The 13,617-nt window shown below is 38.5% G+C and overlaps 1 protein-coding gene across 2 annotated transcripts in view; it reads right to left on the minus strand.

Annotated features, from left to right (window-relative positions):
* Positions 1-11,996, minus strand: part of LOC103093231 (deubiquitinase DESI2-like) — a 92,299-nt gene extending 80,303 nt beyond the window's left edge. Inside the window, exon 1 of one of the 2 annotated variants that reach the window (XM_007472919.3) lies at positions 10,299-11,996. In XM_007472919.3, the coding sequence (XP_007472981.1) occupies positions 10,299-10,337 (39 nt within the window). In that variant the 5' untranslated portion in view covers positions 10,338-11,996. The remainder of the gene's footprint in view (positions 1-10,298) is intronic. The other variant, XM_007472920.3, reaches the window with a different exon arrangement.
* Between the last annotated feature and the right edge of the window lie 1,621 nt (positions 11,997-13,617).

Below are 13,617 nucleotides of genomic sequence, written 5' to 3' on the forward strand. Positions count from 1 at the left end.
GGGCTGGAGATGCAAAGACAAGATGTTGTTCTAATAGTGCTTTTTATTCCATCCTGTTCCAGATCCTAAGAACTTCATGCCATAAATCATTCCCTCTTTCTAATGTAACTATGGGCATACACAAAGCTCTGCTTCTTGAGTCTACCCAACCATGTGTGCTAGCTCATCACATAAGCAAACTGGAGATGATGAGTTATTGGTTGCTTCTTACCATGTGACGTTTATGGGCTTGAGCTTTGAGATGACAGACCCACCTCTCCCTTCTTTCTTACTGGGAGAGAGACAGAGACAGAGAGATAGACAGAGACAGAGACAGAGACAGAGAAACTATTCTGGCTCAAGAATGGAATTTGTCAGGAAAAAAGACTTGTACAAAAATATTTATAGCCATACTCTTATGCCCTCCAATTGGGGAATGGCTGAACAAAATGGAATAGTATTGTGCTCAAAGGAATAATAAAGTGGAGGAATTCCATGTGAACTGGAACAACCTCCAGGAATTGATGCAGAGTGAAAGGAGCAGAACCAGGAGAACATTATACACAGAGACTGATACACTGTGGTACAATCAAATGTAATGGACTTCTCTACTAGCAGCAATGCAATGGCCCAGGACAATTCTGAGGGACTTATGAGAAAGAACACTATCCACATCCAGAGAAAAAACTGTGGAAGTAGAGACACAGAAGAAAAACTACTGCTTGATCACATGGGTCAATGGGAATATGATTGGGGTTATAGACACTAAATGATCACCCTAGTGCAAATATCAATAATATGGAAATAGGTCTTGAACACACATGTAAAACCCAGTGGAATTGTGCGGCAGCTATGGGAGGAGGTTGGGGAAAGGGGAGGGAAGGAACATGATTTTTGTAATCCTGGAAAAAATTCTAAATTAATCAATTAAATAAAATTTAAAAAATGAAAAAATAAATTCTTACAATTAAAAAAGTTCAAAGGGAAAAAATTAAAATAATAAAAAGTTTTAAGCTGTTCTTTCAGCACAACCCTTAAGATTATCTAAAAATTCCAATCTTTAGAAAAGGACAAATCCTACCATATTAGATGGCCTGAAAATCACTATCACACACCCTCCCAGTACAAAAATTATCAATCAACAGCAGTTTACAGCATTTATCATCTTCTGGGCATGTTTTTAAGTGATGCAGAGCACATTCACATCTCTTGCTGCTTGTTAAATGCATAGAGACCATGTACTCTCTAATCAGCCTGGGCCAAGAGAGGACACAAGAGATCAGAAGGACCAGTAAGAGGACAGAAGCTAAGGACTTACTTTCCTCTATGTTACCCCTCTGCAACTTCAGTGAAGCCAATCTGATCCAATATTGCTTCTACCATGCCAAATGTGATAGGCCAGGCTTTTTTCAGATGAGTAATTGAGGTTCAAAATTACAAATTAGACACTCAAAGGACATCTTGCAGCTAACAAAAGAAGGTTAATGTAGCCATAGTATGACAGAATGGAAAAGGAAGGGAAGATATTCAGCAATGATATATCATTGATTCTGCTGAATATAGCTTCCTTATCTCTGTTATCCATCATTAGTCAGAAGGCTCAGGGTGGTTCTGTGGTGACTCTATTTTACCCTAGTTTTTTGGAACCTAGACTATCAGGAAGCTACATGAATGTCCTAAGGTTTTCTCTGAGCCAATTAAGGCCTTGGGACAATCTCAATATCTTTTTTTTTTTTAACCCTAATTTTCCACTCTAGAATCAATACTGCATTGGTTCTAAGGCAGAAGAGTGGGAAGGGATGAGCAATGGAGGTAAAGTAACTTGCCCAGGGTCACACAACTAGGAAGTGTCTGAGGCCATATTTAAATCTCATCTTTGGCCTGGCTCTCAATCCACTGAGCAACCTAGCTGCTTCACTTAATATCTTTTAAGGAAAAATTAGCCTAGCCTTCAGGAGGCAAATCCTCTGGGTATTGCCCATGCCATACAAGAAAAACAAACTCCAATTTCAGAAGGTAGATCAGAAAGGAAAAAAATTTAAGTATGACAAAATATAAGAAACAGAGTTTAAGATCTGGGTTAGGTCTATCTTCTTTGTGAAGAGGGAGAGGGAGTATAAAAAGAAGGAAAAATAAAAAGATATGATGTTGGGAAGTATATAATTAATAACAATAACTATGAATATGAATGGGATAAACTTGCCCATAAAATGGAGGAGGGTAGCATAATGGATAATGGATTCAAAAGCAGAATCCAATAATTATTTACCAGAAAAAAACCATTTAAAACACAAAGCTTCACACAGATTTAAAATGAGGAATAAGAGCAAAATTTATTAAGCCTCAAATCAAAAAACAGAGAGTGAACACAATCATAAAATATTTTTCACACAAATAAAGACAGCACTAAACAATTGGAGAAATAGCAATTGCTTATAGATTGGCCACGCCAATATAATAAAAATAATAATTCTACCTAAGTTAATTTATTTATCCAGTGCTATAACAATCATTCTATTGAAGAATTATTTTATAAAACCATGAAAAATATAGTAGTAACAAAATTTGTCTGGAAGATGAAAAAGTCAAGAATATCAACAGAATCAATGCATAAAATGTTAGTGAAAGAAGCCTAGCAGTTACAGATTTCACATTATATTACAAAGGATAAATCGTCAAAATAATCTTGTACTGACTACAAAATAATGATGGATCAGTAAAATAGATTATAGTCAGTACAAAGTAGTAAATTACAATAGAAACTTAGTGTTTAATAAACCCAAAGATCAAAGCTTTGGGGGAAAGAACTCACTATTTGACAAAAGTTGCTGGAAAACTGGAAAGCAATTTGGCAGAAACTAGGAAAAGACAAGCATCTCACACTATAAACCAAGAGAAGAACAAAATGGATGAATAATTTAGACAAAAAGGGTTATAGGTAAATTAGGGATGCATGGGAAAATGTGCCTCTCAAGTCTATGGACAAGAGAAGAGTTTACGACCAAATAAGAGATAGAGATGATTATGTGAAGCTAAATAGATACTTCTGATTACATGAAATTAAAAAGGTTTGGCACAAAGAAAACTAATACAGCCAAAATTAGGAGGAAAACAAGAAACTAGGGGAAAAAATTGTAGTGAGTATCTCTAAAAAAAGCCTAAGTTCTCAAATATATAGGAAATGAAGCCAAATTTATAAAAATTAAAAGGATCCCCAATTGATAAGTGACCAAAGATATGAATATGCAGTTTTCAGAAAAAAATCAAAACTATCAATAGTTACATGAAAAATGCCATAAATTACCACTGCTTAGAGAAATGAAAATTAAAACAACTCTGAAATACCACCTTACACCTATCAGATTGGCTAACATGACAGAAAAGAAAAATGACAAATATTGGAGGGGGTGTATGAAAATTAGGACACTGATTCTCTGTTGCAGGAGTTGTGAAATGATCCAACCATTCCAGAGAACAATTATGCCTAAAAGGATTATAAAAGTGTGTATAGTCTGACCCAGGAATACCACTATTTGATCTATATTCTAAAGAGATCAAAAAAAGGAAAAGAGCCTATTTGCACAAAAATATTTATAGCAGTTCTTTTTCTGGTGTCAGAGAATTAGAAATTAAAGGGATGCCTATTGATTGGGGGAGTGACTGAGCAAATTTCAGTATATATGACTGTGGTGGAATACTATCTAGCTATAAGAAATGACAAGCAGGATTCTTTCAAGAAAACCTGGAAACACTTCCATGAACCGATACAAAGTAAAGTGAATAGAACCAGAAGAACATTTTAGATAGTAATAGCAATATAGTAAGTATGATCAACTGTGAATTACTCAGTTATTTGTAGCAATACCATGATATAAGACAATTCCAAAGGACTTATAATGAAAAATACTATCCACCTCCAAAGAAAGGATTGGTAAACTCTGTGTACAGATTGGAGCATTTTTTTTACTTTGTTTATTTTTCTTGAGCTTGGGGAGTTGGGGTTTTAGTCTGTGCTTTCTTTCACAAAATAGCTAATCTGGAAGTGTTTTTTGCATGACTACACATGTATAACCTATATCAAATGACTTGCCTTCTCTTTGCAAAGGGAAGAAAAAGAAAAAGGAAAAGAAATTGGAAATCAATTTTTAAGTGAATGTTAAAAATTATTTTAAATGTAACTGGAAAAAATAAAATATTTTTAAAATAAATGACTAAGAAGGATGCTTTCAGAAAAACTCAGGAAAACATTTATGAACTAATGTAAAATGAGCATAGCCAAGGAGTATTATACACAGCAACATCAATATTGTAATGATGATCAACTATAAAATGTGATCGACTCTGATCAAGACAATGATCCAAGACAGTGGACCCATGATGAAAAATGCTATTCACTTCCAGAAAGAGAACTAATTAACTCTGAACACTGTCTGAATTGTACTATTTTTCACAAGCTTTATTGTTGTTTTATTTTATTTGTGTTTTCTTCTGTAACATGGCTAATATGGAAATATGTATTGCATGACCTCACACCTATGTTCTAAATAAAATTCTTTGCCTTCTCATGGAAGGGGGAGGGGGTAAGAGGAAAAAAAGTTGGAACTCAAACATTTTTAATATTTGTTTTTTAAAATTACATGTAATTGGGAAATATTTAACAAAATAAATAAAATAATGTGAAAATTTTAAAAGGATTATCAATTTGGTCACTGTGTTGAAGATGGATTGGGAAGGGGAAAAATTGAAGCCAAGAGCACCAACTCATAGACTAATACAATAATTCAAGCAAGAGGTGACAAGGGATTGGGCCATGATTATTTTGGTATTAGTAGAAAGAAGGGGAGGATTTGAAAGTTGCTGATGAGGTTAAAATTAACAACTAATTAGATATGGGAAATGAGTAATATTGAATAGTGGAAGATTACTCTGGAGGTTAAGAACCAGTGTGACTAAAAGAATTGTAATGCATTCTACAGAGGTAGAGAAATTAGGAAAAAGTGTGGATTTAGGAGAAAAGATAATGAGTTTAATTTTGAAAATGTTGAATTTGAGATGGTACTAGGATGTCCATGGTGATGATGTCCTTCAGGCAGATAGAGACATAGGATTAGCATTCAGGAGGGACCTGAGGACTGTATATGTAGATTTGGCAATAATATACACTGAGATGATAATTAAATCCTTAGGAACTAAGGAGATCCCCAAAAGAGATCACTTGGTACAGTAAAAACAAACAAACAAACAAAAAAACATAAACATAAATAGACAGTAAAAGAGCACCTAACTCTCCTCATTGAGTTCAAGTACCAGGCCAACATGAACAAGATTTCAAGATAAATTTTTTTAAAAGACTAGTAGATATAATTGTTGAGCATCTCTTGATGATCTTTTAAAAGTCATGGAGAACATGAAAGATTTTAAGGTTGCCCAAGTTTTCAAAATATGAAAGGGTTTATATTCTCTCATTTATAAATAGGTGAACCTGATGTCATTTCCTGGCAAAAGTTAAATAAATTATAAAATATATTATTTAAGAGATACTTTATGAATATTTTCAAAAGGTAACCTTAAGAATCAACATGGCTTCAGTCAGTCAATAATCATGTGTTACATGTTTTCTAACTACCCAGGCACTGGCCTAAGCTTTAAATATAGGAAAAGAAATGAAAAAAAAAATCTTTACCCTTTAGAAGCCCATCATGTAATGGAAGAGATAACATACAAACAACTATATACATATAATAACTATATACATAGAGTACTTAGAAGATGAGATAATGAGATCTTAGCAGCAGGCTTGACCAGAAACAAGCTCCTGTAGAAAGTGAGATATTAACTGAAAAGAAAGTCAAAGGTAGGGGCAGCTAGATGGTTCAGTTCAAATTTTCCCTTAGACACTTCCTAGCTGTGTGACCCTGGACAAGTCACTTAACCCCAATTACCTAACCCTTACTATTCTTCTGCCTTGAAACCAATTCTTAGTATCAATTTTAAAACAGAAGGTAAGGAAGGAAGGAAAGAAAGAAAGAAAGAAAGAAAGAAAGAAAGAAAGAAAGAAAGAAAGAAAGAAAGAAAGAAAGAAAGAGAGCAAGAGAGCAAGAAAGAGAGCAAGAGAGCAAGAGAGCAAGAAAGAGAGCAAGAAAGCAAGAGAGAGAGAGAAAGGGAGAAAGGGAGAAGGGGAGAAAAAGGAAGGAAGGAAGGAAGGAAGGAAGGAAGGAAGGAAGGAAGGAAGGAAGGAAGGAAGGAAAGAAGGAAGGAAGGAAGGAAGGAAGGAAGGAAGGAAGGAAGGAAGGAAGGAAGGAAGGAAGGAAGGAAGGAAGGAAGGAAGGAAGGAAGGAAGGAAGGAAGGAAGGAAACCAAGGGATTCCGAAGATGGAGTTATGTAGGAGAACATTTGAGATATTCAAGGCAGCCAGTAAAAAGATATAGAATCAGTAGATGCGGTAGTGTATGTGATAAACCATTAGGTCAGTGTTGCTGAATCAGAGAGTAAAGAGGAAAGTGTAAGAACACTGGAAAAGCAGGAAAATCACAAGTCATGAAGGGCTCCTTTTTTGACAGTTACCAGACTGGCAGATCAGGAGACAGCTGAATATGGCTTACCTGGACTTCAGAAAAGTATGTGACAAAAGCTCTCAGAATATCTTCATGGACAAGAAGGAACATCCTGGATTAAATGATGTACAGCTAGTTGTCTAACCAATTGGCAAGAAAACTAGACCCAAAAAGTAGCCATTGATGGATTCTTATCAACTGAAAGGGGATTGTTCCAAAGATCTGTTGTATTCTTTAACATTTATAGCATTGGGAAATGGCATACTTATAAAACTGCTAATAACAAAGTAGAAGGTATAACTAACATAATGAATGATGCTTGGGATCCAAAAAGATAAATGAAAGGTGAAAACTTTGTGTCAGATCTAGTATGATAATAGTGGTGAGTGTAAAGGCTTTGTTTTGAAAAGTCAGCTGCACAAAGACAAAAATAGGGAAAGTATCATAACAATAGCTTACGTAAAAAAAATCTGAGGGATTTTAAAAAGACTTCAAGCTCAAATTGATCAGTGATATGATATGATATGATAAAAAGAATAAAAATGCTACTTCAGTCCTAGGCTGCATTTAGAGGGATATGTTCAAAATAAAGGAAATTCCCACTACATTCTACCCTGAACAGACATCATCTGGGGTAATGTCATGCTCTGGGGATCATGTTTTAGGAAAAGAATTCATGGGTGAATATCTAGAAGTTGAAGATCACAATGTTGAGGGGAAAGGAGATCAGACCACATAAAAATTAGTTAACAGAAATTCAGAAATTAGCCAGGAGAAGAGAAGACTAGGGACCACAGATTGAAAGTTAAAAGGAACCTCAGAGGACTTCTAGTCTGGTGTTCTATTGATGTGGAAACTTGGACCTAAAGAGGTTAAGTCATTTGTTCCAAGTCAAATAGTTAAGTAAATAACAAAGCCAGGTTCTCTGATTCCAAATGTAGTGCCTCTCTATTGGACCATGCTGCCTCTGTGATAGCTGTCTTCAATTATCTCTCCTCTAACACTGCCACAACTCTGATTCAGGCTCTCATCACCTCATGCCTGGGCTATTGCAATAGCCTACTAGTGGTTCTACCTGCTTCTAGTCTCTCTCCACTCTTAGGCATCCCATTTTCAGGCACTAAAGTGCTGTGTGACCCTAAAGTCCAACCATGTCAGCCCTAGATATTATAGATATTCACCGCACACTCAGGAAATTCCAGTGGCTTATTATTGACCCTAGGATCAAATATAAAATCCTCTGTCATTCAAAGACCTTCATAGCTTAGCCCCCTCCTACCTTTGAAGTCTTCTTATACCTTACTCCACATCATGTATTCTTCAATCAAGGGACACTAGACCTCTTGCTATTCCATGAAAAGACACTCCATTTCTCTGCTACTGGAATTTTCTCTATCACCATGCTTGGAATTCTGTTCTTCCTCATTTCTTCCTACTACCTTCCCTGGTTTCCTTCAAGTCCTCCCACAGAAAACCTTTTCCAACCCTCTTAATTCTAGTGCCTTCTTTCTCTTAATTATTTCCTATTTATTCCTTATATAACTTGTTTGTACATACAATATTTGCATGCTTGTTGTCTCCCACATTAGATTGTGAAATCTTTTAGCACAAGGACTGTCTTTTGCCTCCGTTTGGTTCCAACACTTGGTATAGTGCCTGACACAGTAAGTACTTAATAAATGTCTTTTGCTTATTGACTATTTAAAAAACTGTCCATCCCAGAATGCAAAACAAAGAGCAACAGATTGAAACCACAAAAGTAGATTTAGGCTTGATGTAAAGAATATCTTTCACAATTTATCCCAAAGTGGAACATGTTGTGTAGGGAGGTGGTACTCCAGTCTCTTCTGGAATTTTTAACTTGTAGGGATGTTATAGAATGGATTCCTGTTCAGGTACAGATTGAGCTTGGAGATGCCTTTCAGTTCTGAGACTGTGGAAGTTTGGAAGACACTCAGTAAAAGGAAAGGACTGGACTAGATAGTACCTTCTAGCTCTGAATCCACATTCTCTGTTTTTGTCTGTGTAGATGAAAAGAACATACCAATCTAGGTTTTCAGTTTAGAACTTCCAAGACAAATATCACCCCTCTTGGCAACACGAAAAAGGTTCCATTTGTCTAAAGACAACAGCTTCCCCAAATTACCTAATAGTAAAAAAAAATGTTTTACTTGTGGAACAAATGGAGAAACCAGGTCTTAAGCAATAGACTTAGCTCACTCCAGCAAAGAAAGGAGGTAAAGATGAAGATTCTTTGACCATGATGACCACTCACCAAAAAAGGTTATTTAGGGGAAATGATTTCATCATGGTCCTATATAATGACCCTTTTATATAAAAATTTAAACCTGTTCATGCTGTATATACACATGGACCTGATCAAATTGTGAAAATAGATATTATCTAAAGAGCATTATTAAAAACCATTTACAGTCAAGGTGAATTTTAGGAGTAATTATCAAAGCTGGAGTAGGTGTTAAAGCTCCCATCACTGTGGCAGTTTTTTCCACATCCACTATTTTAAGGCACACCCCCAGTTTTCCTCTACCCCCAAAAAATATCACTTATATGGAGAAGCACAAAGATTCTTTGCTATGGGTAGATGGCAAGATATTTCCAGTCTCATGTTCTATATAGATTTATATTCATTATAGCACACCTATCATTTTAGACAGCATGTGATTTCTGTATGTTTCCTAGGTAATCCTATTTTTAACTGGCATCCTTAATCCAATTTTACCTCCATGATAGCATAAGTTTGCTATTACTGGACCACCTTTGGCTATTAGCATTATATTCCCCCCCCATGTAAGATTATCTTAAAATGTGTGTCCCTTGTTAATTTCCCAAAGATGTCCTAAAAAAAAAAAAAGCTAAGGCTATAGGATTAGTGTATCCCTTCTCTTCCTCTCAACTAGAATGGCAGAATGAATAATGGAAGCCCTCTACACAGATTATAAAGGTGCAGAGGGAAAACAGTTGGTCCCAGAATGACTCTCCATGGTTCAGAACTATATCTCCTCTTACACTTAATCTACTGTGTGTGTCTAAAGGATCACATGTGCAGTATAAACCAGGCAATCTGCCTGTCTCTCTTAGGGACAAGGTGTTGAAGCAAAAGAGCAAAGTATCCTCAGCCCTTTAAATGATTTATAATTGAATGTCAAGAGAAAATGGATCAGGAGTTGGAGGTTAAGGGAGAATTGGACTCTTTCTCTGAGTTGTGAATTTTACAGAATTTTGCATTTGGTTGAAGAATTCATGACATATTACAGCCACTGTTAACTGAATACTCTGGAGATCTTGATTCTACATTCCAGAGCCAAAGGCAACCCCATCCTGGAACTCTCCGTTTAAGATTCCTAAATAATTGCTCTTCCTTACAAGAACTTGAGCTCTCCTTGCCTCCTGGGCTCTACCTCTTCTTGAAATTCAAGGGCAAAGCGGCTCAGCTCCAAGAACCAGAGATGCCTGCATCTCTTGGAAGCCTGAGCTGCCTGCAAAGGAAGGCAATTGTATCTCCCCCTCCCCAAGAGCGCACCAACTAGTCAAACCAGCGCGCTTTACCTTCCATTCTTGGGAGAGGTGATGGGAGCAGCAGAAGCCAAGCACCGAGTCAATATGTCTATGTGTCTGTCAGTTCGGACAGACAGCTGGTCTCTCCAGGACTCTGCACTGGGCTCCTCTTATTAGCCCGGCTGTGTCCAATCACAAGGGGCACATATGTTGTCATTGCACCCAACCTCCTACCGTTTCATACTCACCATGTCATAGACATTCAAAATCACCGGTTCATTTGCCATCGTTGATTGTAGCGAATACTGGGGACAAATCTTATTTCCCCTTCCCGTTGCAGCGTTGCCCCCCGCCCCCAGGTACTGTTTGGGCTTTGCCCTCAGCTATATGCAAAAGAATTCCTCATCGTACGACTTCCAAAGAAACTTGCATGAGGAGGAAAGGGGGGCTTTGGGGCTCCAAAGTTGTTTTTTTTTTCTTGCCCCCTCCCCCACACACAACAGTACAAACACACACTCACACCAAGATTCCTCCTAACACTGCGGCTCATCGGGGTTTCTGGACTTAACGGTGCACCATCCAATCTTGTAATCCAGGAAGAGGTTAAAAAAAAAAAATCAAAAGTCAAGGCAATTGCAGGGAGCTCCAAACCCTAACTCCGCTACGTAGGTCCACAGAACCCAGGAGAAAGATGGGGGAGGTGGAGGCGAGAGAGAGAGAGAAGAGAGGAGAGAAGGTTCTATCAGGAATGATAATAGGAAGAAAATGGAGTATACTCTAGGCAAAGTACACATTTAAAATGATGCATGAAAAGCAGTTTAAAGGGCTCTACACTCAGCGACCAGTTTCCCTGACAGGAGTTGAGAGTCTTCAGAAGGGTTTCAAGTCCCCAAGCTTGCTGCAGGCAGGCGGCTCTTATTCATAGGTACCTAAAAAATTTCTATCGCTTCTGATTTCGAGACAGTTGTATTTTCCCTTTAAAACGCCAGAAACATGCATTTGGATAAACTTAAACAAATAAGCAGCTCGCATTTCAGAATGAACAATTTTATCCTGAGCCATGAGGGTAGAGTTTGCCGATTGCCACCTATCCCCAGGTTACATAGAGTTGCCCAGTAGGAAACTGTTCTGGAGATTGAAGTTGATCTGTTCCTATTGATAAAGGTCACCCTGGACCGACAGAAAGGAGAAAATGCATGTATCTATGTCTCTCTCTTCGTCGTCCTCCATGCCTCTCTTGTATGAGCTAGAGAATGCTCAGGGTCTGAAGCCGCAGCTTCAGTCCAAGGAAAGATCTGTCCAAAGTGCTTCAATTCCATCTGCTCTACCCTATAGGGCTGGGATCGGGTGGGTCCATCCTCAGGGCAAGCTGTAGAGAGAGAGACCGGTTCACTGGTATCTCCCACCCTCTCTGTGGGCTAAGGCGCCCTCTAGAGCTCCCACATACAGGACTTCTCCAAGGTGCTGAAGGGAGCAGCTGGACAGACTTCCGAAGCTCTGAGCCGGACTGGCGCTCCTTTAATTACACCTGCCTCCTGCTGCTCACGGGCTGGGAGGAGAGGCAGATGTCAAAGCTGGGTTGCCTTGCCTTGTCTTGTAGGGTAGGACAAGGCAAGGCAGGGAGAAGGAGTATGGGCAGCTCTATTTCTGAATCAGATCATCCCGAACGAAGTCCCCTCGGCGCTGTAGCCAAAGCATCACTTGCAGCCGGTTCTAGACTGATGCATCTGGCGGGGGCTGGCAGAGGCACAGGGCTAAGTGAGCCTAGTAGTGAATGCCTCTGCTAATTGGAGAGGGAGATGGGGGAGGGGGAGTTCCCTCGTTGGCCGATTCCTAACCAGTGACACCCACTGGCAATTAAAATCTGAACCAGAGGAGAATCAACTGTGAAATCCATTGCGGTAAATTTCTTCCTGTTCCCGCTTCCCCCGCCCCCTCGGTCTTCTTCAAAGGGAATGAAAAAGGGGAGAAGGGATGTGGAAAGAGGAGGAAAAGAAGGAAAGAGAAAGCGGGGGAGGACAGGAAGGGTCTCTACATTCAATGAGGGGAAAATGTTAAGAAAGGAGGTAGCCTGATCTTAAATGTTAAAACCACATGTATTTTGGCTAGGGTAGTTTCCCTCCTTCTTCCAGTACCCCCCTTATTTCTATTTCCACCCCTACCCCCCACCCCACAGTTTCCCATTTCCTAAAATAAATAAATAAATAAATAGGCTGGGAGCTGGGGATGGATGAGCTCATCTGAGTTGGAGGCGTAGCTCCGGCTGCCTGCCAGCTTTCAGCCAACCAGATCTGAATGAAAATTGCCAAGAGCCTATTACATAAGAAAAAAACCCAGCATCCCCCCCCCCCTTGGCTGCAGGGGGTCAAGCAAGGCTCACTGAGGTCGGAAGCAACCGGATTCTCTCTCCTGTTCTCATGTGATAAAGAAGGGACCAGAATCCCCGCAGAGCCTAGGCCCTCAGTTCATCCAGACCTGTTAAATAATACAGCTGGTGATTAACTTCGAGGAAGGAGGAGAGAAAGAAGAGGGAGAGAGAAAGCGAGAAAAGAAGAGGGGGAGGCACGGGTGTTGAACATTTCTCACTCTGTGAAAACATCGCGGACTTTTTTCACTTCTGTTTTTCCTCAATTAAAAAGATAGAAAAATCCATTTAATGAGTTGGAGGATGGTAGTAAAAAATACTCTAGATAAGAGACCACTGGAGCGATGGAAAGGTGTAGAACATAAATTTAGATTTAATAATTTATTTAAAGGAATATGGGCTAATACACTTTATTACTCCATGAAAATGTAATTGTAAGGAAATAAGCAAACTGTTAAGTATCTATTATGGATTAAAAATATAGAATCCAAAACAAGAGGTGATAGCCTCATCTCTTTTTCTGCCCTAGCCAAATTACATCAAGAGTACTAGGTCCAGTTTGAAGTGCCACATTTTGAGTGCCACAGTGGCACACTACAGCTTTATCAGCAGAGCAACCAGGATTGAATAATAAAAAGGATTGTTGTGAGTTGGGTTTTTTTGAGGGGGGGTGGGTTTTTTGTTGTTGTTGTTTTTTATCTTAGAAGAGTGACTTCAGATTCTAGTTGAATTGTTCTGTTTTCTGGTCAATAAACAAATTTGTGGTGGTACACTTTTTTTTTCTTGTCCATTCTCCAATTTGGAAATTCCCTATATGGACATTTAGAGTCTTTACTTATTGGGGCTGGGTGGTCTTCACTTATTTAATAGCAATTGATTAAGTAATTTCATTGGGATGTAAGTGAATTACCCAAAGCCTACTAATACTGAAAAATTTCCTGATTGACTAAAACAGAAATCTAAATTATAAGCCAACAAATAAGCTGGAGTCTAGAATATCAAGATGTGATAATGAGGGAGGCAAAATTGACCAGCCTTGAAAGTTCAGGAAGGCCTGAACAGGAAGCTGGCTAGCCTTGGAAGATAGTCAGAACCATAAATATGCCAAACCCCAGCTGCAATGGGTACCAGATAAAGGCCAAGAAGACCCCAATAACATAAGAACCATAAATATGCCAAACCCCAGCTGCAGTGGGTACCAG

This window comes from Monodelphis domestica, chromosome 1, assembly GCF_027887165.1.
Source record: "Monodelphis domestica isolate mMonDom1 chromosome 1, mMonDom1.pri, whole genome shotgun sequence".
NCBI classification, from domain to species: Eukaryota; Metazoa; Chordata; class Mammalia; order Didelphimorphia; family Didelphidae; genus Monodelphis; species Monodelphis domestica.